The sequence below is a fragment of the Lutjanus erythropterus genome, chromosome 7 (genome assembly GCF_056507025.1).
Source record: "Lutjanus erythropterus isolate fLutEry1 chromosome 7, fLutEry1.hap2, whole genome shotgun sequence".
NCBI classification, from domain to species: Eukaryota; Metazoa; Chordata; class Actinopteri; order Lutjaniformes; family Lutjanidae; genus Lutjanus; species Lutjanus erythropterus.
This window is the reverse complement of record NC_139323.1, coordinates 555712-580878: the sequence shown is the minus strand read 5'-3', so window position 1 is coordinate 580878 and position 25167 is coordinate 555712. Positions and strand designations below refer to the sequence as shown.

General features: G+C 38.9%; 2 protein-coding genes across 3 annotated transcripts in view; one reads left to right on the top strand and one right to left on the bottom strand.

Moving 5' to 3' along the window:
* akr1a1b (aldo-keto reductase family 1, member A1b (aldehyde reductase)) overlaps positions 1–5912 on the top strand; it is a 30953-nt gene extending 25041 nt beyond the window's left edge. For both annotated transcript variants that reach the window (XM_084722355.1, XM_084722354.1), the window contains exons 7-9: positions 4018–4090; positions 4171–4257; positions 5617–5912. In XM_084722355.1, coding sequence (XP_084578481.1) covers positions 4018–4090; positions 4171–4257; positions 5617–5682 — 226 coding nt within the window. In that variant the 3' untranslated portion in view covers positions 5683–5912. The remainder of the gene's footprint in view (positions 1–4017; positions 4091–4170; positions 4258–5616) is intronic.
* Positions 5913–10132: 4220 nt separating this feature from the next.
* Positions 10133–24922, bottom strand: c7h19orf44 (chromosome 7 C19orf44 homolog). The gene is made up of 10 exons (XM_084722353.1): positions 24479–24922; positions 24221–24379; positions 23988–24088; positions 21824–22328; positions 18642–19005; positions 17758–17837; positions 16309–16825; positions 16045–16131; positions 12472–12638; positions 10133–10354 (listed from the first exon to the last, which is right to left on the bottom strand). The coding sequence occupies exons 1-10, from the start codon at positions 24602–24604 to the stop codon at positions 10265–10267; spliced, it is 2196 nt and encodes a 731-aa protein (XP_084578479.1). The 5' UTR covers positions 24605–24922; the 3' UTR covers positions 10133–10264.
* Positions 24923–25167: the final 245 nt, after the last annotated feature.

Here is a 25167-nt window from a genome sequence, read left to right as displayed (position 1 = left end):
CTATAGTATATGAATAGTACAGTGCTGTATAATACAGTATAGTATTCTAAGTATACTTTATACTATTGTTACTATTTGGGCCCAAGCAACCTCTGATGCGAGGATCCTATTGAAACTAAAGGAATTATTTAGGGCCTGAGCACTGACCTCAGTGGACCTCAGTGTGAAGACCCTATTAAAACTGGAGGAATTAAAATTAATTAAATTTTTGAGGCCTTAAACATACTCAAAAACACAATCAGCAGTGGTTCTGAAAATTTACATGTGATATGGTTGTCTGTTCGAGCATACCCTTTAAACAACAGCCCCCGCAGCACTTAGCACCGGTGTGCACAAAAATTGGTACACACATTTATCATGCCTGGACACACAAAAAATTGTGTTGGACCTGTTGCCTAAACCCGTCATGTAGTAGGCCATTTTCAGTTTCATGGTTGTTTTTGGCATTTTCCACTTGTTGTATTTCAATGAACTCCTCATACAGGATTAATCCAAACTGCTTCAAAATCACTATGTCATCAAAAGTTACTAAAAGATTTCATTCATTGAAGGGCATGGCCATGAGATGGTGGCGAATTTTGCTGTCTTGCTGTGAAACACTAAATTGCTATAACATAACTGGTCCTATCTGCACCAAACTTCACATGATTGATAATAGTCCGGCCCTCAACACATCTATGTGACAGTATTCCATGATTGTCATAATGCCACCTGCTGGCAACAGGAAATGATTTTAGTCTTTGAGTTGCTGCTCTGCGCATGTTAACCATATCCAACTCAAATCTGGTCAGACAGGTCTTCAGACCTTGTTAATGCAATAATATGAAGATCGTGACATAGTGTCAAACGGCCCTGAGAGCACAGCGAAGGTTAATGTTTTGCCAAAACACAGGAAGCGGCCTTAACTTCAGTGTACTTGGTTGATCTGCCTGAAACTTCATGTTTTTTAACAGTCCAGGCCTGAACATATGATATGGGTTTCATCAATGAGCATAGCCAAATTGCTTGGTCATGCCCTTTAAACAGCAGCCCCCACAGTACCATACCCAGATGCACAAAAAAGTCTCCTGGACCCATAGGCCCAACAGGAAGTTGGACATTTTTCAATTTTGGTGTTTTCCACGTGTTGCGCCTTTGCAAACTCCTCCTGCAGAAATACTCTGATTGCCTTCAAGATAGGTGTGTGCCAACTAGACAAGTTTGTGATCAAAAGTTATTAAAGGATTTAGTCTGCATTGATGGGTGTGGCCATGGTGTGACGTCGAATGTTGATGTCTTGCCATGAAACATGAAATTGCTGTAACCTGAGTATAAATGGTCCAATCAGCAACAAACTTCATGTTTAATTTAATTTAATTATATATTAAGAATACGGCCATGAAGCCACAGCTGTCTGTGCCCTGACTGCCATAGGGGTGCGAGTTCCTATTTAACGCTGTTAATTAGGGCCCGATTCTTTTTAGGGCCTAAGCACTTCCAGTTTTTGGGGGGCTTTACCATATTTGAAAACTCACCAAATTTGGCATGCGCATCGGTTGTGGTGAAAATCTACTATTTTTATGGTTTTTGCCAGTGGCCAGAGCAAAATGGCTCAATAGTACTATCTAAAGAGTAGTCCCAAAAGCAACATTATTATACCAACATTTACAAAACTCGGTACACAATTGTGTCACATATAAAAAAGCATCTTGAGCCCACAGGCCAAACGCTACAGGAAGTCGGCCATTTTGCTTTTGTGGTCATTTTTCACTGACATGCATGAAAATTGGTATGCACATGTATCACACCCAGATGCACAAAAATGTCATTTTTGTCATTTTTGCCATTTCCCTCGTCTCGTATTTTAACAAACTCCTCTTACAGGAAGAATCAGAATGGCTTCAGAATTGCTGGCCATCATTTGGACTACTTTTTCAGAAGTTATTAAAAGATTTTGCTCTTGTTGAAGGGCGTGGCCATAGCATATTCCATGATAGTCATAGACTTCGAGGTGCTGCTCCCAGCAACCTGACCATATCCAATTCAGATCTGGTCTGAAAGGTCTTAAGACCTTGGTAATGCTATATTATGAAGATTGTGATGTATGTTTATTGGCACTGCCTTGACGGCTTGGCGACAGTCAGTGTTTTGCCAAAACACAGGAAGTTGCTTTAACTGGACTGTACATGGTCAGATCTGCCTGAAACTTCACATGTTCATTAACAGTCCAGGCTTGAACATATGACTTTAGTTTCACTGATGGGCGTGGCCAAATGGCTTGGACCCATAGGCTAAACTCAACAGGAAATCAGCCATTTTCAATTTCGTAGTCAATATTGGCGTTTTCAGTGTGTCGTATTTTAATGATAAATACTCCATTTGACTTCAAAAAGGGTCTGTACCATCTAGACAAGTCTGTGATTATCACCTTTTAACAGATTTGTTCAGCATTGAATGGTGTGACCATGGCATGGCATTGAGGTCTGATGTCTCGCAATGAAACACAAAATTGCTATAACTTGTGTGTTAATGATCTGATATGCACCAAAATTCACAGGTTTGTTAACAGTCTCACCCTGAACACACTGACCTGACAACCAGGAGACGACCATAACGACACCTAGTGGCAAGTGGAAGTGACATGGAACTCCTTCCTACCTTATCTAATGTATGTGAAAATTGAGTGCCGCCACAGGACCTGAGTGGTGCAGGGCTGCAAGGGACCGTTTAACACTGCTTGCAACTTTAATTATTTTTTTTATCCTAAGATCACATTTCTGAGGTGATAAACATGTCATGTCAAATTTTGCACACTCATCATGTCTGGTGAAAAATTTGATATTTTATGGCTGTTACAAATGGGTGTGGCAAAATGGCTCAACAGTGCCCCCTAACAGTTTTCAAAATCATAGTCCCCTCCTTTAACTTTGCCCTAGGTGTACAAATATTAGTACACATATGTACCATGTCGGGATGTACAAAAAACCTCTTGGGTTACACCCTAAACTTAACATGAAGTCAGACATTTCGAATTTTCTTTTCAATATTAGGTCACTTTTTGCCATTTCCATATGGTGTATTTTAACAAACTCCTCCTACAGGATTCAACATAACAACTTCAGAATCGATTTGTGTGATTGAGTTATTAAAACAGTTACCTCATGATAAAGGGCATGCCTGCTGCGGAGCATCAACTTTTAATGTCTCACCATGAAATACAAAATTGCTATAACTTTGTGGTAAATGGTCCGATCTGCACCAAAATTCACATGATGGATAATAGTCCCACCCTGAACATGTCTACATGCCAGTGTTTTGTAACTGTCATAGCAACCCCTGCTGGCAACAGAAAATGACATGCTATAGACTTTGAGGTGCTGCTCTGAGCACGATGACCATATCCAACTCAAGTTTGGTCAGAAAGGCCTTAAGACCTTGGCAATGCTATATTGTGGGCTTTGCCCTGATGGCACGGTGAAGATTGACATTTCGCCTAACTATAGGAAGTTACATTAACTTTTGTGTACTTGATCGACTCTGCCTGAAACTTCATAAGTAAAAAAAAAAACATTTAAACCTAATTCTGCCTTTTTTTTCTTTCTCAGTGATCTGAAAAATTGTCCAATCCATGACTCAAACCATATTACGATCCGAACCATGAATTTTTTTATCCTTTGCACCCCTAATATCAAACATGTCCCATGTCTAAATTGCACCAAATTTGATACTGCTCTTCCCTGGGTCCCCAGAAATACACATGCCAAGTTTGAGGTAGATGAGATTAGCAGTTGTCAAGATAGGCAGGTTACATTAATAGAGAGATTTCTTGCTACATGGGTAGACGATGCTGCAGGGTTGGAAGTGCACATTACTGCAATATCAGTCTGGTTCTATTAAAAATGAGCTAAATGAGACTCTGGCTTTGAAAAACTCTTTACAGCATTGTCAGCTGTTCTTGTTATATAGTAATAAGGCTAAAATAAAGTAACTATCTAGTGACTGTACATTTCAACACAAGTTGTATTATTGTATTTGCAGGTGGCAGACACAACGAGGAGTGGTAACAATCCCCAAGAGTGTGACAGAGTCCCGAATCAAAGAAAACATTCAGGTGGAGAACATCAGCAGTTTACACTTGCAAAGTATGTTGTGTGGGTTATGAGGTGTCAATTACATTTTGTTTGTTTTCAGGTGTTTGACTTTACCCTTGAAGCAGAGGAAATGAAAAGTATTACAGCACTGAACAAAGGCTGGCGCTACATTGTACCAATGATCCAAGTGAGTAGGCTTTATACACTCCATCTTCGGTTGGTATAGATCAGGGATCTGCAACCTTAAGGATCAAAAGAGGTATTTTTTCCCCAAAAAAGAAAAAACAAATCTGTCAGGAGCAGCTACTATTGAATTCTCTCTTTTCCCTGACAACGTTTTATTGATTTGGCATCCATAGGTGCTTATTGAGACTCAGTAAGACAAGCCACTGTCAAAATTTAGAGGAAAAGGCACCAAGCCAGAGACGTAGGTTATGACCCACATTTTAATTGATGAAATTTAAAACTTTTTTTATTTAGTGTACAGGCTACATATTTTTTTTACAGCTGTCAAATGTAAGAATCACTTTACTCTGTAAAAAAAAATAGTTCAGACAACTCAAAATTTCAATGCTACATACTGCAACAGATCTTTGACTTTTGAGCCCAACTCAAACTCTTATGTTTTGAAATAAACATTAAAAAGTTTTGCCAACCTATACTCTCTAGATGAGATAATTTATTTTTCTTCTTTAGATAAACCTTTAATCTTTAAGTTTTAGAAACTCAAAAAAATTGTATTTCAAAAACTGGTCATAATGAGCCATGGACCTGATTTGTCATTAGTTTGGTGCCTGAAAATCAAATGGTTTTCATTGAAAATTAACCATTATTCACATACACTTGTATGAATTTACTCAATAATTTTGAAAATTCAATTCTTTGGGTCTTTCAAAACTCAAAGACTTAATTACCGGAGAACCCGGAGAGAACCCACGCATACATGAGGAGAACTTCACACAGAAAATCCCTGCCCCAGCCAGCTGGGGGATTCAAACTCAGGACCTTCTTGCTGTGAGGCAGCAGTGCTAACCACTGCACCACGAGCTGCCCAAAAGGTAAATTATCTCAACAAAAGATCAGTAGCCAGTAAAACTTTTTAAAAACTTCAGAGCTTGAATTGGGCTCAAAACTCAGAGATCTATTGACTTGAAATTTTGCATTGTCTCAACTTTTTCATAGACCTAAAATGAAAATTGAAATGTAAAAATAACCGTTATTTATTTCCATATTTTTTTGTCAATGTCACATGGAGCCACTGGAAAGCAACTTAAGAGCTGTAGGTTACAGCCCCTGGTACAGATACAATATATGTAATTTTACAGTCTACTGGGAAAATCAGTGTTCTATGTAGCAGTTTATATCTTGCAAGAGAGTAAAAGTAAAGTCAAATATAAAGGCCCAGGATATTTGCACAAAATGTCAGATATCATTTAAATTACAAAAGCTCCAGACTGGCTTTGAAAGACCGCTAGGTTTAACAAGTAAACAATTACATGACTGAAGAGCTGCAGGAAATAAGTCAGCTTTGGTCTGGATGTTGCAGGTGGATGGAAAACGTGTTCCCAGGGATGCAGGACATTCTTACTACCCTTTCAATGACCCCTACTGACAACTCTCACCACAACCTGAATTTGTGCCTTCAACAACCCCACATCACCCTCCTACATCACATCACTTATAAATGTTTGTGACTTCTGACATTGGAGCTTGTTTTCAGATTCTGTCAAATCCTGCACTTGCCAGTAGAACATTTAAAGTTAATGTTGGTGATGACTGGAAAATCTGGTATGACTGTATACAAACTGTACTTGTTATTTTTTAATAAACATTTTGTTACTTGCTCGTGTTTGTTATTTAGTATTTATGAATTAACCTTTATGTTGTACAGTGAAGGAATATTGCCCAAACCAGTGATGCCCATCAGTCTGGAGAAGTATATTTCCAAGATTTTGACCAATTATTTAATGTCAATCACAAAACAAATTTAAATTTTATGACATTAGACAAGAAAAATACGGTCTGAAGTATTCTATCGTTCCACTACATCAAATTAGGATATATTTCATTTGGGAGTTACTCAAGTAAATAAAATATTCAAGATACTAAAATGTTGCAAAGGTTTAAGATGCAGCAGGAGATTGGGTAGAAAGATAGTTCATTGTTGAGTGATTTCCAGGTCATTGAATACATAAGTTTTTGGAAGCAGACTCAACAATCAACTATCTGAATGACCTATGAAGTGCCAAAGCAGTAGGTTCACACCTAAAAGTTCAGTTTGTGAATCAAAATAAATGCAAGAATGATACATTGTTTTCCAGCTGGGCTGCATTCAGTCTCAACAAAACATGGCAAAACATATTTGAACAGTAATGGTGCTGCATTGAACAAGCTGTTGTGTATGCAAGTACAGTGCAAAGCTTTGTTTAATAGGCAGTGTTTACATACGCATTGCTGCTAACTAGGTAACACCTGTGATAAACCCACCAAATGAGAGAACACATTTCTGAAAGCCCATTGCACACTGTTGCGTACAGTTCTTTGGAAATGTGCCATTCAATCCAGAAACTATAGCAAAACGGTGTCCCTGGGCAGGTTTGTGTTCACAAAGGCAAAACTCAAACAGTTTACAAGTTACAAACACAAGTTGTGTGGTGGAAATGTTAAATTATTGGATTGGTCTGAAGTTAAGACAAAAAGTTTCTCGATTTTTACCTGGATATCGTACATCATTGAGCACCATCAGGTTATGTTCATGTAGGTTCTTATCTGGAGCACAAATAAGCACACTTTAGAGCACCACACATATTACCTCATAAGACAGTGAGTAATAAGTAATTTAATAATTTAATAATTTCTCACTATGTTGTGTGCCCAGGTTTGACCCCTATCAATCCACATTTTGACAGCAAACATAGTGCTAATTCACCAGTCACCGAACCAGTAAGAGAAAATGTTTTTAGCCAGTGAAATGACACATATAATGGTACACTTCTGCAATTGGTTGTTCTAGAGGTCACTTCGGTTGTTTATTCTGCATCAGAGTTCAAGTCTGGAGTTCACAGAAACCCAAACGAGCCACATCACCGGGGTAGAATAGATTTTTGTAAGTCTGAAAACAAAACCAAGAGGAGGAGCAAAAGTCTAGTTTATCTCAGAACACTTGAATTACATTGTGCTTTCGAATTATTATGGAACTTTTGCCCAATGACACCCAAAATAAACTGTCTACTTCAGCTTTAAGTGTAATTGTTTACTGATCATTCTCCTTTCAGAACAGAAATGTTGCTATATTTTCAAACACTGAAATCTCTTCTTTTGGGATTTATTTTAAACAAAGGAAACACTTCGCACATCTATTAAACAAGACGGGTGCATTAGAGAGACAAGACCAAAAAGTTGCACAAGGACTCCTGTACACCGTCTCACTTGCAATATATCATTTGCAATGTGTCGACACGTCACAAATAAATAATACATTGCCAGTGAGACAGTGTGCAGGAGTCTTTTTGCAACTTTTTGGGATTTATTTTGACTAATGCATGAAAACAGGATGATAGTCATAATGTTGTCACACTGTTTATCATTCACTCCTTCTTTAGAATTGGGACAAAACTGCATTTTAGGGGTTTTTGATTTCTACTCACTTCAATTACAATGGAAAATTTATAATATGATGACACAAAGTCCAGACTTTTTTGACAAAGTGGCTAAAGTGGTCACTGACTTATTTGTATTTATTTATTTTTAATTAAATTGAAAAATGTACTTCAATTTTTAAACAGAACTGAGAATAATGTCACCTCTATCAACACAGATGGAATATCTAATGGAGTTTATGTCTTATGAAGGTGGCAAAAATGATATTTTTAATTTCATAGCATAGCATAGTAGTGAGTAAACATTTTATTTTTTAAAGTTGCTCAGAGTTCTCTTAATGCTAACCCAAATACACATTTTTCAGCCATAAATCTTATTTAGCTTTGATTAACCAGGGCTATGGAGTTGACAGGCTATGGCCAAAACAGGAATATTATTTAATGAGTTTGTCAATTTTAAAAAACACAAACAAACAAACAAACAAACAAACAAACAAAAAAACTATAAAGTTTACCTGTGCTCAAGCAGTTTTTCTGCATTTTTATGACCATGAAGTACGACAGGGGTCCTCAGAGCATAGCTAACCTTTTTAATGCTTGATTAAATCACGTTTTTGTAAAATCTGATGGAGTTGACAAATCTGGGACACAACTTTAAGTAGAACATTTTTATTAAAAGATGAATTAAATAGCACATTTGTATACCTATATTATCAGTAGGTATTGCTAGCTTTGTATTTCAAAGGCTTTAACACATTTTTAAATAGTTTGAAGTTGTGATTTTTTTTCTGGAACAAGGGTATTTTCTGGCATAGAGCAGAAATTTAAAAAATTAAAGCAAACCCAAACATTTATGGATTATGTTTGTTTCATATATGTAAATCTGTAATAAATAGATTTTCACAAAAAATGAATTACTGATAATAGGAATAATTTTTACAAATGATCAAAAATGGGTGCATTATGTACAAGTGACTGTTTTATACTATTTCAGCAGCAGGGATAAGGTTATCTCATTCAAATCACACAATGCATATACAAAGCAATCTGACATCATACACAGAGGCTAAATACTGGCACATTCTGTGACTGATTATGTTTGTTAACAATTGCTTAAGCAAAATTTTGAAAACGGCTCATTTTGTCAAAACACTACACACAATTCACACAACCACACACACAAGTAGCGGAACACCTCAGATCATTTGCAGAATGAAACACTTCATTCAAAACTGTACAAAAATGAGTAAAACCCAACTTTGTCACCATACAGCACACATTTGCCTCATATGATCTGACTTTGTTTGAACCAGTTAGACACTGGTGTACTCAATCTAAAACACATTTAGCATTTCTACTTTTTTATGAAAAGTCTGCTTTTTTAGAGATGGCACGCACTCCTTTCAGAAGTTGAAAAAAGCCCCCCCAACAACCCCAGGGGTGGAACTGCTAAAAAAAAAAAGATTCAAACGATTAATTTTAGTGAAATAAAGTGTAGAAGGATAGAATGAGCAAATGTTATTTCTTTTTTTATCTTTCACTCTGTTTTCACCCCTGGTCCCCTGCAGTGGCTCTGCCCCCAGTTTGGGAATCACTGTGTCAGGGTAAAGTACATGAATATATGGATCAAACACAACACATAACAGTGCTACACACTGATGAAAATATTATTTCTCTCCACATTGCAAAACCAGTCAATTCATTCATTCATTTTCTGTAACCGCTTATTCCATAAGGGTTGCGGGCTGCTGGAGTCTATACCAGCTGACATTGGGTGAGAGGCGGGGTTCACCCTGGACAAGTCACCAGTTCATCACAGGGCTGACACATAGACAGACAACCACTCACACTCACATTCACACCTATGGGCAATTTAGAGTCATCAATTAACCTAGCATGCATGTGTTTGGACTGTGGGAGGAAGCCGGAGAACCTGGAGAGAACCCACGCAGACAGGAGGAGATGCAAATTCTGCAAAGAAAGGCCCTGCCGCAGCAAGCTGGGGGATCGAACTCAGGACCTTCTTGCCGTGAGGGGGCAGTGCTAACCACTGCACCACCGTGCCGGCCTCAATTCATTCATATGTTTCCAAAGTTTGCATTTTGCACTGAAAATCAAAACAGAACATTCTAAATAGAATAAAGAACATAAACACAGCAGCAACGTGTGAATAACAAAACAGAAAATATGAATTACACTCAGGCTTTGACCTACATTGTACTGATTTGTGCTCATGTCAGAATATCCAAGTTACTGTTGTAACAGCAGATCTGTGTCTTATGTAAAGAGTGCTTAGGGATTTGAAAAACACTGTGTTTAGTATTTTGCAAAAACTGAGGCCAAGAATGTGCTTACAGTTCTGCAGATCTGGGCTGAGGTTTTGCTCTGAATGTCAGGTTTCACTAATTGTGTGTTATTTTAAATTTTAGTGTGTAAGCAATTGTAAAAAACTGTAACAACAAATTCCATAGTTCTTCCCATAGTAGAAAAATATTTAGTATTTAATCAATGTTTATAAACATATTTTAATAAAGAGGACATGGCAAATGGTTCCACACATGGGGTCCAGTAATCCAGGACGTTCAGTACCAGTGGTCAGGTATGAGGGTGGTCTCTCATCTCCTGCAGCACCTCCTCTAAGGCTTCCTTCATTGCCAGTTTGGGAGGTCTGTGCTTGCAGATGTACTGTGGGAAGTATGAAGAAATGTTGTAGACAAACTTAAGTGTTTGAATCATGTACATGTTTCAGAAACTTGTAATCTTTTTAATGGACCTCAAGATGTAATAGTAATTTAAAGGACGACTGGTTTCTGGTCTGTCTAATGACAGATTTTCCACTACACCAGGGGTCCTAACATGCGGACCGCGGTCCGAGTACGGACCCAGACACCGTCCTATATGGACCTGGACCTATAACCAATAAATTATTAAGAGATTTTAAATTTTGACAGGACGCTTCTATTTTAACTTGTGCAACTTTTCTAGTCTTTCCGGCGCTGGTTTATCTGATCAGGAAACACACAGACCAACTGCAGAGAAGCTGCGTGTGGAGGAGACTGTTGTTAATGACGGAGTTTATTACAACAGAAACTAATGTGATGGTTAATGACATCGACACCAACCAGATGTACTTATAAAATTAAACAACTGTATAAGGAGGCCTATACGTAAAACAGGAGAGTCTGTGTTTCTCTGTGAGAAACTTTCAGACCTTCTCACAGCAGAGTGAACAGGTGAGGGAGGAAGGCAGACTGATCACTAATCAATCACTGATACTGTCTGACTGATTAAAAAATAAAAATACCAAAATTGGTGATAAACCAAACCTGGGTGTCCACACAAATAAAGTCTTTGTGTGAAACACTGCAGAGTTTAACATCTCTGTAAACAGACAGTCTGCTGTCTGTAGTTTGACAGAGAGACAGAGAGGGTCGTGTCTAGAAGGGAACACTAGACCTGCAAAAGATCGCGAGAGTTTGATTATTTTAGTAGAAATAATGAACGCAAATCTCGCGAGAGTTGTGCAAATAAAGAGTTACCTTCTAGACACGACCGAAAAAGGTGCGCAGCTCCAAAAACAGAAAATCATGTCGTGGTGTTGATGTTTTTAATGTGGCGGGCTGCCATAAATAAAATGTTAACAAAACATTCTGGTGACTGTTTCAGTTAAAAGAGTTAGTTCACTCTTCTGTTTGTGGTTTCTGCAGACATTACTACCTTTACTTTTACCTTTGTACTTGAAAAAAAAGTAAAAAGTAAAGTAAATACAGTAAAAGTAAATCTACATTAAAAGTAAACTTACTTTACTGAGTATTTTTACTTTAGCAATTTATAGTTGTTCATTTAATAGACCTGTCTTATCTTCTCTTTCGTATATTACCATTGTTATTAAATAAAGCAAAAGTAATGTAATAGGAAAAAATGTGAAAACGCAATATTTCTTATCTGATTACTCGATTAATCTGCAGAATAATCAATAGATTATGCTTTAATTTTACTTGTTCGACCCACTTGAGATCAAATTGGTCTGTATGTGGCCCCTGAACTAAAATTAGTTTGACACCCCTGATGTAGATGTTGATACAACTACTACACTACTTCAGTATCATCATCACTCTAAATCATAACACAAGTTAGACATTATGATGTTCTGGACCTTTTAGGAAATTTTCTCTAACTGGACCTCTTTGTATTTTAGTTGAATACCCCTGCACTGCACTTAACTCTTTCCCCACCAATGTTTTCAAATAAAGTTGCCAGCCATGTGCCAGCATTTTTGACAAAATTCACTGAAACACTGTCTGAGAGGACCGGGGGCTGAAGCACTCTCTGCCCCAGGTGGGGCACTGGTCCCAGGGAAAGCGGTGTGAGCAGCCTCCCTGTATCACGGCTACTGTGGGGGTCTGGGGACTGCAGCGCAAGCAGCCCTGCTCTGTGGCTTGGTAATGATGCTCTCTGACCCATGGATCTGCAGCTGAGCACTGATGTTTTTGTGCTAGATAACATCATCTTCTTCTGCTGCTCAGTTCCAACGGTTACCTTCTTCTAAAAGTGAATTTTTGACAGATGATGCATAACAGTGCCCCCTACCCCTTTGCAGTGAAAACAGCAATTGATAAGATCTCTTGGCATTGGCGGGGAAGCATTGTGGCTTCACTGACAAGGTATCTTGTCAATGGTTGGTAAAGAGTTAATAATAGACAAACTACATCACAGTCAGTGAATGCAGGAAGGCCTCATCAAACTTGGCAGATAACAGATAACTCTACTCCATTTGTGTATAGTAATGATACAGGCTTCACCTCTTTGGTATCCTCCAGTGTTGTGTATCTGTGGTTTGGCAGTTCCAAGCTCTGCAGTAGACTGGAGTGAAGGTGTCGGCTGCAGTCAATGAATTGCCTTGTCATGGAAAGTTGCTGCTTAAAGAATTCATTGAGAGCAAATACAGCTGGATTGAAGGTGCTGAAAGCTGAGAGAGGGAGGGGTGTTGGACACACACATTAAGAAAAGAAGAATCAGTATCATGGCTTTAGCATTCCCAAAAATAGTAAGTAGTAACTGGATTTATGGAAAATGCAGTCTTGTGAAAGACTTAAGTACTAGTACCACTACTTTGAGATGAAAAAAGTAAATGACTGTCTTCACAAATATCGCACAACAGCTTTTACAACTGATTTGACAAATACACGTTCATAGCAAAATACAGAACATTCAGATGTTTCTCTTAAAAATATATGTTTTTCTAAATGTCAGTTAAATGAGAGTATTGATACCAATCCAATATCTGTATGCTCACTATGTAGTTAAAGCCAGAACATGGTTAGCTTCACATAGCATTAAGACTGGAAACAAGAAACCTCTTAACTCAGTGTCATGGATTAGTAAAGGCATCACGCACCTCGAACATATTTTTCATAACAACACTCTGACTTCATTCCCTTATTTGGTCCAGATGTACAGCATCGGGGAGGGTCATTTTCTACAATACCTCCAGATGAAGTTCTCCATTCAGCCTAAAATTGACATTAAATCAGACAGCTTAGATCTTCCTCATCAACATCACACCAGAAAAAAACTACTATCCCATATTTATAAAATACTATCCACAACTGACTCATCAATATCCATCCCTTCCAAAAAAATGGAAAAAGACCTACAGACCCTCCCTGATGCTGGCTTCTGCACCCCAAATCTGCAAAAATCTATTCTCTGTATCAACTAGCAAATATCCAACTCATACAATACAATATTATTCATAGCGTACACTACACAGGGGAAAGAATGCATAAAATGGGCTAAACGGACTATGAAATTATGAATATGAAAATGTCACTACTGCACTCAAAACACCACAGACACCTATATGCATACCACATGGAACTGTTCACCAATCAAAAAATTCTGGCAGGATATCACATTTTGGGCTGCCACATCCCACTATCCCCCTCTGCTTACTATGAGACCACCACCAACCTAAACAATACATCAAATAGAATACTTTCAACAACCCTAACCATCGCCAAGAAAACTGTCCTCATGAACTGGAAATCAAGGAACAAAACCAATATCACACTCTGAAATTTGCTAATTGACTACATATCAATGGAAAAACTATCTGCTTCAATCAATAAACAATCCAGAATCCAGGAATCCATGCAATCCTCTCTTCTTCCTCTCTTACTGACTTAATTTAATTATGCCATATAATGATATACTGTTACTACTACTATTATAATGATTATTGACACAGTTGCATATATATTTATAGGGGAGCTTGCTTCTCTGCCAGTGCAGTCTGTCCCATACCCCAGTGCCACAACATTAATTAATGGGCATTATTTCATTATAACATTTTTTTTTTTTTTTGGTATATGTATACAGGGTATGTGTGTGTTTCTATGTGTATATGTAAGTATACAATTACATCTCAAATTGGGTTATTACCATCATCATTATTATAATTACTGGTATTAGTATTAATATTTTATTCTATCTATCATACATCGATCAGGCATAACATTATGACCACCTGCCTAATATTGTGTTGGATTTAACTAATCAAATAGGTAAGAGCCTTCTATTGGAAAATTATTGCAGAGATTAATATGTTTGAGCTGGCAAGTTATTTAACCCTAACTGATTCAGTGAGCAGCTTCTCATTTCTTAAAAAACCATGTCAAAAGAAATATCTTATGGTTGTGGAAAAATCGTTGACAAGAGTCAATTTATTGTCCTGTATCAAGCAAAGAAAACAACTAAGAAGACTGATGAAACTACTAAAGTTAGGTTAAGAACTGTCCACTGATAGTGGTAAACCATCATCTTCCAGGAAGAAATGTGGTCAGAAAAAATCTTGAATGATGGTGATCAGAGATCACTTAAATGTTTGGTTAAATCAAATCATAAAAAAATCAACATTAGAACTCACAGCTGTGTTTAATAGTGAAAGTAAGAGCATTTCTACACACACAATGTGAAGAGAACTCAAGGGACTGGGACTAAAAACCTGTGTAGCCTTAAGGAAACCACTTATCAGTGAGACTAATTGGGAAAAAAGGCTTCAATTTGCTGGGGAGCATAAAGATTTGACTCTGTAGCAATGGAAAAAGGTCATGTGGTATGATGAGTCCAGATTTAACCTCTTCCAGAGTGATGAGTGCATCAGGGTATGAAAGGAGGTGGATGAAGTGATGTACCCATCATGCCTAGTGGCTACCGTACAAGCCTGTGGGGGCAGTATTATGATCTGGGGTTGCTTCAGTTGCTCAGGTCGAGGTTCAGCAACGTTATGTGTCCAAAAAATGAGGTCATCTTACTACGAGAATATACTGAATGAGCAGATTTTCCTAGCAGGATAGGAAAAAATGTTATGACATTGCATAAGCTTACTAAAATGATGCCATGGTAAATGCATGCCATATTAAAAGCTAAAGGCGGTCCAGTGAAATATTAGTAAGTGACTTTTTTTGGACAGGCAATGTACACTCATTGCAGAACAAAGCAGTCGACTCAATTTGCTGCATCTCTAATTATGTATTTCAGGTCTTCCTCTTCACTTGAACTATACTTGTGACAGTGTTTTAAATGCTCTAAGCTTTACAGTGTGCCCAACATTTGATTAACTCTGTTCTTTATCTTTAATTAGTAAATCTGCTGTCATAAGTTTCATGTTGTGCTTACAATGGACACTTTAAGTATCACAAGATACGAGTTCTGTCCCAAATTAGTTCTTATCCCACACATATTTTTCCATTAATTTAACAAATATCATTACTTAGTGGTGTGTATCTCACTGACTGAGACCGAGAATTTTAAAGGGCCAATGATTCGGTTCAATTCAATTTAGCTCTGTCATGATTCGATATGATGCAATACAAGACAATGCAATGTATGAATCTTTACATTTTGATTCAATTAATGTGTGGTGGAACAGTGATGCTCTGTGTTACCTGTTCTCACAGTGACATGATGTCTCTGTGGGTCAGACTCATGTCTCTGTTCTCTGCTGTCAAACACATTTTGCATAAATGATCTGCAGCAGAGTTTCTCATCTTTCTTATAAACCCAAAACTTATCTACACTTGTGCGTTATGAAAGTTATGAAAGTTATATCAGTCATATCTAACAGATTAAAGTCCGATGCATCAGATGCATGAGTGAATCGCTACACTCCTACAGCTCCATACTGTATATTATACTGTATTTTTCCCTTGGTTATCAAGTTTTTGAAGGTAAAGTCTGAGTCAACTACAACAAGTAATCCTGCAAATTTCAATAGCATTTCACCACTAGATGGTATCTCTCGCCAAGAAGTTTCTAGTCTTCTACTGTAAGTGTATTTAGGTTATATTTTGCTCTTTTTTATTGGGTCTTACCTTCCACCATTTCTGCACTGAGAGTTTGAGCGACCACTGGGGTGGCATCCATGTAGGCCATGCTCACTGCAGGACCCAAGACCATACCTACAGAGGTAGGAGAGCAGAGATAAGAAACAGAAATATTGAGTCCATATGTCTTTGTCATGTCACGCTGTCAATCATGGTAACTTGATGATTACAGTCAAGAAATTTGACAGTGGTAGTGATGATTATGGCCCTACCACATGGTAAATAAACAAGCGTCATTTATGGTAGACTAACCAGTGAGCCATGTGTCAGGCTGAGTCTGTACTGCTGCCTCTTTTAAAAGCGTTTGAGTTAAAGCACGCCTCCTTGACTGGTGAGAAGAGTTCTGGCTGCTTTGTGATACTGAGGATCTGGAAGAACTGGAGGATCTGTAGTCAGTGCTCCTGTTGATTGTCTGACTGTGATCTGAGATCCGTGAGCTGTAGGAGCAACTTTTGTCAGAGAACATGCTTGAGTAGTTTTTTTCTGCTTGCCCACAGGACACATCTGTATCTGAAGCCTCCTCCCTGACATCTCCATGTCCATGTCCTTGCAGGTACTCTGAAACCTGACTGGCACTGTAATCTGGCCCTGTCCTGCTCTCACTCTCAAAGTCGCTTTGGTATTCCAGCACATCCTCCTCCTCCTCTTCGTGCTGCTGTTCTTCTCCCTTCTCCTTCTCCTTCTCCTTCTCCTTCTCCTTCTCCTTCAATCTTTGTAGCTGTGATTTGTTTGGGGATCCAGGCAAAGGGGAGCTGAGTTTGCATTCTCTCTGTAGGCAGCAAAAAGAAAGCAAACACATCAGTCAAAGGCAGGGGTGGCTGACTCAATTTCATCCCAGGTTATGTCATCATTATGGTTGCCCTCAAAGCGCTAGTTGTCAGTGACTATACCGATGTATCTACTTATTAGCAAATCACATAATTGCCTCTGTATTCATTCTGCACTTCTGTTTTTACCAGCAAAGTCGGACACATGACAGCTTGGAAATAAAGGTTGAATATAGACTGTGACATAATAAAATGGTTTATAACTCAACTGGAGGAAGATGTGACCACATTCAGCACAGACACAGACCTGCAAGCATTACTGATAACGTTAGCCACACTGTCTGTCAGCCTGCAGCTAAAGTCAGCCCCAGGTAACCAATGTTGTTAGTCAACAGACACTGTGATCCTTTTTGTCCTGAAAAACTGAAAGCATTTAGTGAGTTGTTATGTTTTGTAGGTTAATGTGCAATGTTCATATTGCACGAGACAAACTGCAACACATTTCAGCAACATTTAAAATACAATGTGGTGATTGAAGACTGTGATTAACGCCACCACCGTTGCAATTTAACTGAATAGGAAAGTAGTCCCCAGGAACATCCCTAGTAACAACACTGTCACATGCAGAAAACCAGGAAACATGGGAAAATGTTTTCAGAGGGGCTTGGAAAAATAGCATTTGATGCTAAAACAGGTATACTTCAACCAAAATTTGAATGTTTGGATTTGATACATGAGGAACACTGGTGGTTAGCTAAATATTCATATAAAAACCTAAAAAAAGAAAGAAGAAAAAAATGAATAAGAAAAAATAGACTCCCCCATTTAAGCTTCAGTGTAGTTCTTCATGGCAATATAGTACACATTCAAATAGCATTGTGTATCACATACAACTAATGTGACTTATTCTTCCACTGCTGTCATCATGACCTACCTCTTTTCCTGGTGATTCTGCAGTAAATCCAAGGTTAACAGGTAAAAGGTCATCTAATGTCATCACATTGATCTTGAAGTCTACAATACAAGATCATAACAGAATTTTCATTCATTCATTCATTTCTGTAACTGCTTATTCCATAAGGGTCGTGGGCTGCTGGAGTCTATCCCAGCTGATATTGGGCGAGAGGCGGGGTTCACCCTGGACAAGTCACCAGTTCATCACAGGGCTGACACATAGACAGACAACCACTCACACTCACATTCACACCTACGGGCAATTTAGAAACACCAATTAACCTAGCATGCATGTCTTTGGACTGTGGGAGGAAGCTGGGGAAACCGGAGAGAACCCACACAGACACGGGGAGAACATGCAAACTCCACACAGAAAGGCCCTGCCACAGCGAGCGGGAGATCAAACTCAGGACCTTCTTGCTGTGAGGCGGTAGTGCTAACCACTGCACCACTGTGCTGCCCATATACAGAATTTTATTCATGATAATGCACATCCACAGAGCTGCCATCAACACATTATTTAGTGTGCTACTACTATTAACGCACAAGGTTTCAAATATACATTAAAAGCACCTGATGTGCAAAAATTAGAAAATGAATGTAATTCTAGGTCCATGCTGTAACACTACAGAGGGATGGATTATATACTTTTTTGTCCATCTAGGGTGCATGAGATGAGGAATGAAGAATAAACATGATTACTGACCACAATGACAGAATGAACATTTTAAAACAAGAATTCTAAGACACTGGTATAGCTGGTATACACAGAGGGAAACATTTGTAATTGTAAGTTTAAGTCTTGATCTTAGTAATAGTACAACACTAACTGCCATCTATCCAGACGTACTTGACTTCTCTCACCTTCAGAGGAAACTACACTCATCTCACTGTGGGGCTCGTCAGAGGCAGACCCAACAGGGAAGAGCTCCTCCAGAGAGAGCACCTCACTGTATCCTGACATGAAGGAGAGGGAACACTGTGAACCCCCTGTCTGAAGCAGGGAGTTCAGTCTCCCCATGGGAGATGGGGAGACACAGGGAAAAGAGGGGGATGAGGAGAGTGCAGAGGGGCCGACATGAGCCTTAGCCTGACCCGTGAACCGAAAAGGAGAGCTGGGGCGAGAAGGAGAAGCAGTGGAGCCAGGTGCTGCTGTGTTGGAGGATGGTGACGTGCCAGCAGCACAAGGAGAAGTGGAGTGAACCTTCTGGCTGCTTTTGCTCAACATCTGTAAGAGAGGGAAAAGTAGTGTTGTTCTGGCTCTTCCAAAACGACCAAAATATCATCAGCAAAAAGTCCAGCCTTCTGTTTGGCGGTCCCTGCCACCTTAATCCCTTCAATAGTGTCATTCTGTCTCATTAATTGGCCTGAGTATTCAAAAAATAAAGCAAAAGGAGAGGGGGAAGTCAGGCAGCCCTGTCTTGTTTTCCTCTCCAGAACAAGAGTCAGAAAGTTCCTTATCTACCTTTATCCAAGCTGTAGGCTTATCACATAGCTTCTGAACTACAAAAATAACCATTCTACTGAATCAAAGGCTTTTTCCACATCTAATCCCACTGTAATTGATTTTGCTTCATCCTTCTCTATCTGTTCTAATATGTGCAAAGTTGTTCTTACATGGTCCAATTTGTCTGTCTGTCCTGGATAAATCCCATCAGATCTAAATGGATAATGTCAGATAACATTTTTTTTCTAGTCTGCAGGCCAAGACAGATGCAAAGAATTTGTAATCCAAATTGAGAACACTGACAGGTCAGTAATTACCACATTCATGTTTGTCTTTGTCCTCTTTGTGAATGAGGTAAATGCTGCTCTCAAAGAGGGTGGAATTCTCACCTCTTAAAGATGTCACCAATTAACCTAGCTGACACAAGGAGAACATGCAAACTCCGCACAGAAAGGCCCTGCCCGAGCAAGCCGGGGATCGAACTCAGGACCTTCTTGCTGTGAGGCGGCAGTGCTAACCACTGCCCACTCTTGAACGTATGTTTTGCAGTCTTGGGATACGGTCAGCAGCACTGAACCTGAGGCCCTCTCCACTGAAGTTGCTTAAGGTGCTTGTTTTTAGTACAAGGAGGTGTGCTCTTCTTCAGTGGATCTAAGACAATGTCCCTACAGTTTCATATTGGATCCAGAGCACTGTGGAACTTATCCTTTTAGAAGCTATAAGCTTTTGGCTCAAGATCAGCCATTCAAGTTTTTTCATTTTCTGGACGATATTGGAAATGATGGGGCCCAGGCTCTTAGGAGTGGACTGTACTGTGTTTTGTTGTTTTCTTAGTTTTGTTTTGGTGTCTTTGGTCTTGTTTTTTATTTATTTGTCTGACTGTTTCTTCGGTGGTTGTTCACCACACAATTTATTAACTATTATATTGTTCAATTGTTTGATCGATTATTTGACTGATTCTTTGACTTACATCTTTTTTTTCAAAAGTGTGGAGAATGTGTTCTGTGTAAGGTAGAGAATAAGTTGGAAGAATATCTATGAGGATATGTATATCTTCTATGCCCTTTAATTTGCATTTTATGAACATCAACTCAATACTCTAAAACAAATGTGTTGCATAGTAATGGAGACCAGTGTGACTTCAACAACTTATACCACTCTGTGGCAGAACCAGCAGTGCCTGGGGACTTACCCACCTGTAATTAAGTACTTGCTGAATTAAATTCTTTACTATTAACTGATTGTATTAGACTCTCATTCTGTGGTATTGACAGTGTGGGTAGTTCTCAAGAACTTGGGAAATATCAATATTGGGTTTCACTGGAGGCCCGGGGTTGAGAATAGAATTCCTAGCACACTGTCAATTTCACTATGCATTTTTTAAATTTTCCTGTTGTAGTAACATATTTAATACTATTGGGCATACTGTAACTTTTTACTTTTGTCTGCCAATCTTTGCCCTTCCAATTTCTATATATATTAAGTAATGAAAATAATTTTCCCTGTTATTACATTTTCGACTATGTCCAACAGGATTGCTGGTGATACTTCCCCAAAATCATTTAGATCTAGATAGTATTTAATGTCTCTTCTCAGCCTGACCAATATTTTTGAGTCATTGGGTATATCTGAATTTATTTTCCATAGTATTTTTTTAGGCTATGGTCAGTTGTTGCAATATTACTATATATATTATGTTTTTGTAGTAATTAAATTTTTAATGTTAAATAAATACTGACCAGTTTTTCTTTTCACTTTCAAATCATTTATTTTGAAATCCAGAACTGTATCTGTACTACTCACTCTAGAAGAAAACACTTACCTATTACTTATTTTAATTATATTTCTTCAAAGTCTTCACTACTGACAGTGTAGTATATGAGCATGGACAAACATGAATGTAAAACATAACTTTGACAGGCTGGCAGAGGTAAACAGCTGCTAGACAGTAATTATAGTTAAGTCTATTAATACACATCTGGTGGTGCTGCTGACTCAAACTACACCAAAAAGGATTGAACAGCCTCCTGTGCATGTAATCCACTGTCTCAACAATCTCATTTCCAGTTTGTAAGTGGGTAATGTTTTACAAAAAATTACTACCAACAGCAGACAAGAGACAGTATATAATGCTTTTGTAAATTAGATTTTAATTTAAGGCTTTCAATACCTTTGAAGGCCTGGAGAAAAACATTTTCCTTTCAAGAAACTTTTCGAGACCTGCAGATATCCTGAATGCTCCTAAAACAGCATTAACATAGTGCGCCTGTAGATGTAGTTAGTAATTTCTTGTGGACTAACTGCAAAAAATAAATATATACACTGTCTACAATAAATATATAGTATAGAATAGGGACAATGTACTGATTCTGTGACTGTATTACACTTTGCCTCACCTGATGCATGATGGTTTGTGCCAAACACAAAACATACATATAGAGCAAAATTTGATACATGTTTTTGAATATCAGGACGTTTTGACAGAACTAATGGACTGATGGACAGTGCATGCCTATCTAAAATATGTAGTGATTATGCCATAATACTGCAGGTGGTAAAACCAGGCAAAAAAAGCCCAGGGTACATAGTTGAAAGGTACCTTGTCTGCCGTGCTCCTGAAGGAGGGTTTCACAGGTATTAAGAAGCTGTTGTCTGGTGAATCCAAAGAATCTCCAATCAGTTTCCTCATGTCCTCTTCATCACTCCCCAGACTCACACTTTTCACTACTCTCAAAGCCTTTGACTCCAAACCCACTGAAGGGACTACAGCATCAGCAGCTTTGGACCTTGACCTTAAACCAACATGTGGGACTTGTGCTGCTCGAGCAGCAGCCGGATTACTGTTGCTCACAGCTACAGCTGTATTGTCCTTGAAGAAATGTTTCCCCCCGAGACTCTGCTCACTGCTGGACTGTGCTAAGAATTGCCCAGGGGCTTCCAGAGACTGGGCGGCTGCTGGTGGGGACATTCCCAAGTCTGAGGTTAGATTATCAGCAATTTTAGGCCCCTGTCCAGCCTGACTGCGGCTACGGATGCGGCTCTCAATTTGAGCCAGTCTGCTCAAGGCACCAGACTGGGAGCCTCGCAGGGAAGATGAAACATTTCTGACCAGAGTGGGTGAGAGTGGTGACAGAAAACAGAAATACAATAACTGAATTTCAGCAGCAGAGGTGAATATTATAACTGGACATATTTTAAAGGGATAGTTCACCCAAAAATTAAAACTCAGTCATTATCTACTCACCTTCATATCGACTGAAGGTTGGGTTTAGTTTTTTAGTCTACAAAACACTGTTAGTTTCACAGGAAAACAGCATTGTAGAATCTCCCAAACTATGGAAGTGACTGGTGACCAGTTTTCAAACATGAAAAAACAACAGAATGAAAACATAAAATGCTTCCATACTGCTTGTCTGGTGTAATCTAAGTCTCATAAAGCCCCAACATGCCAAGTTGACTAAAAAAATGGGTTTACATCATGTTTTTAGTAGGGATGATCCTGGTGACTAATTTCCCTGTCGATTAAATGCAAATTTTAATTTAGACTAGTCAACAAGTCTCACACTAAGAAAACACTCAGAAAGCAGTTAAAATTGAGCAGAATTTATTAATTTATAATGCTAAACACTGTCACACTGAAAAAATACAGTGTATTAAGAGCCATTCGAAACCATTAATTACAGTCTACAATCGCCAAATCGTAATTTAAAAGTTGTTGAAATGTGCGCTACTTTGCACTGTGCAATACAAACTTTTACATTAACGTACAAAACATGACAACAACTCACTAAATGCTTCACCTTGTCAGACCAAAGAGGATCACAGTGTCTGCAGGTAAAGGACCCAGAGCTAATGTTAGCTGCCAGCCTGACACACAGTGTGGCTAACGTTAGCAGTGCTGGTGGCAGCAGCAGCAGCTACGCTTGCAGGTTTATGTCTGTGTCTGTGCTTAATGTGGGCACGTTTCTCCAGATGAGTGAATATATATCAGCTTATTCTGTCACAGTCTACATACAACATTATTTTCATTGTTTAGATTAAAACACTGCCAAACCACGCTGGTTTTACGAGCTGTCATCTGTCCAACTTTGCTGATATAAACATCTGGGGTTGCCTAGGCAACTGCGGCGAGAGGGGCTGCCATCTGACAGTGCCGCAGATCCAACTAGTGGCAGGCAGATGCATAAAATCTTAGAACTGGCATCATGCATGAATGAAATATTGAAAAATAGTTTAAATGACTTGTATTTCTGGTCCCAACTAGCGAGGGTGGGGACGTTTAATTGTATAGTCGACTAACCACACGCATCCCTACTTTTTAACCTGAATCTTTACTGTGGATTCTTTGCTCGGAACCACATTCACAAGCACATGCACATTGCCTGAACTTGTGTATGTGTATGTGTTGTGACGGTGTGCAAACAGCATGTCAGGAATTCAGGAGACTTGGATTACACCAGAGTTGCACTATGGAGACCAGTTTTTTTTGCAGGTGCATTTTCACATTTTAAAACTGGTCACTATTCACTTCCATGGTTTGGAAGATTCTGTAACGTTATTTTCCTGTAAAATTCCAACAGTGTTTTGTGGACCAACAAAATAAACCCAAACCTCAATCAGCCTGAAAGCGTGAGGATAATGAATACATTTTCATATTTCAGTGAACTATCCCTTTAAGTAAAATAAAGGGATCAAATGACAGAAAACAATTCAGTCTAATGCTCTATATAACAGTTGTTTCTCTTACATACACAAATCTGTACCTGGGTTCAAACACCTGCTGCATACCATTGGTCACAGGTGGTTGAGCCTTCTTCAAGAACCTGCTTCCTCCTCCACCCAGAGAGCTCTGTGGTCTGACATCCTGACAGAGGAACACAAGGAGGAGCTCAGGCAGCATCACAAAAATTGTTAGCTCATTGACAGTTAGACTTAACAGACTCTTAAGTCTGTTCTTAAGTCCCATTACATGTATGCCCTGAGCAAACTTGTTTACCTGGATGGAATCTCTCTCTCTTCCCAGGGTCTTTCCAACAGCAGCAGCAGAGGCCACAGTGCCAGCTCCATGCTCGGGGACTGAGCTCACCGAGGACAGGTCACTCAATTCTGAGAGTAAAGTGCGTGGATTGGAAGGAGCAGACGCACCCACAGAACCCTGAAGAGCGGGAAAGGATAGACAAATTTCCGGTGTTACACGCGTGTTAAAGCATCTCCCAAAGTAACACCATAGTTCTTTTAAACATGCTGAACACACTTTACGTTCCCATGTTGCAGCTGTGGAGCCCTGCACGGACTCGGCGTCTCCCCTGCTGCTCCTCTTGGCGGACAGCAAAACTTGAGCCCGGTCCAGAGCCGAGCTCCGACCGCCCCGTTTCCACATCTTTAAACGAAGTATTAGCTACTTAATACAATCCGAGAGCTATCATATTACATGCTTACGCATTATATTTACAGTAGCTAACCCAATTTGGGACTCATCCTGCATTGGAGGCAGTAGTGCTAGCTAGCCAACTTACTATACAGACAAAACCATCTTTACCAACTATATTCGCTGCAAAAACGTGCTTCATACACTAGTTTCAAGGCCCTTCATAACGTTGTACAATTTCACATCAATTAGGCAACATAAACCCGCTCAATGATACCAAATTCCGCCCAGTTTATACAAGCGACCACTTGAGCGTCCCTTGTCTCCAAGGAAGTTGTTGTTGTTGTTCTTCTTCTTGCAAACCAACGTGTATAGATGCATACCGCCACCTACTGTACCGGAGTGTGTACCTCATTGTTTTTTGTACTTCAGGTTACATTCTAATTTAAAGTAAATGACAAGGAAAACAAAACAAACAATCAAAAACAGTCAAAACAATTTAAATAAATACATAAATAAAATAGAATAAATTACACTTTACGATCTAATCCCGTGTCTTTGAGGAAGACAAGGAG

Coding starts and splice junctions, on each gene's coding strand:
- c7h19orf44 (XM_084722353.1), bottom strand. CDS start 24,604: ATGTGGAAACGGGGCGGTCGGAGCTCGGCTCTGGACCGGGCTCAAGTT. Junction 22,329..23,987: donor CAGCAGGTGTTTGAACCCAG/GTACAGATTTGT, acceptor CACTCTGGTCAG/AAATGTTTCATCTTCCCTGC. Junction 19,006..21,823: donor TCAGGAGCACGGCAGACAAG/GTACCTTTCAAC, acceptor CCTCTCTTACAG/ATGTTGAGCAAAAGCAGCCA.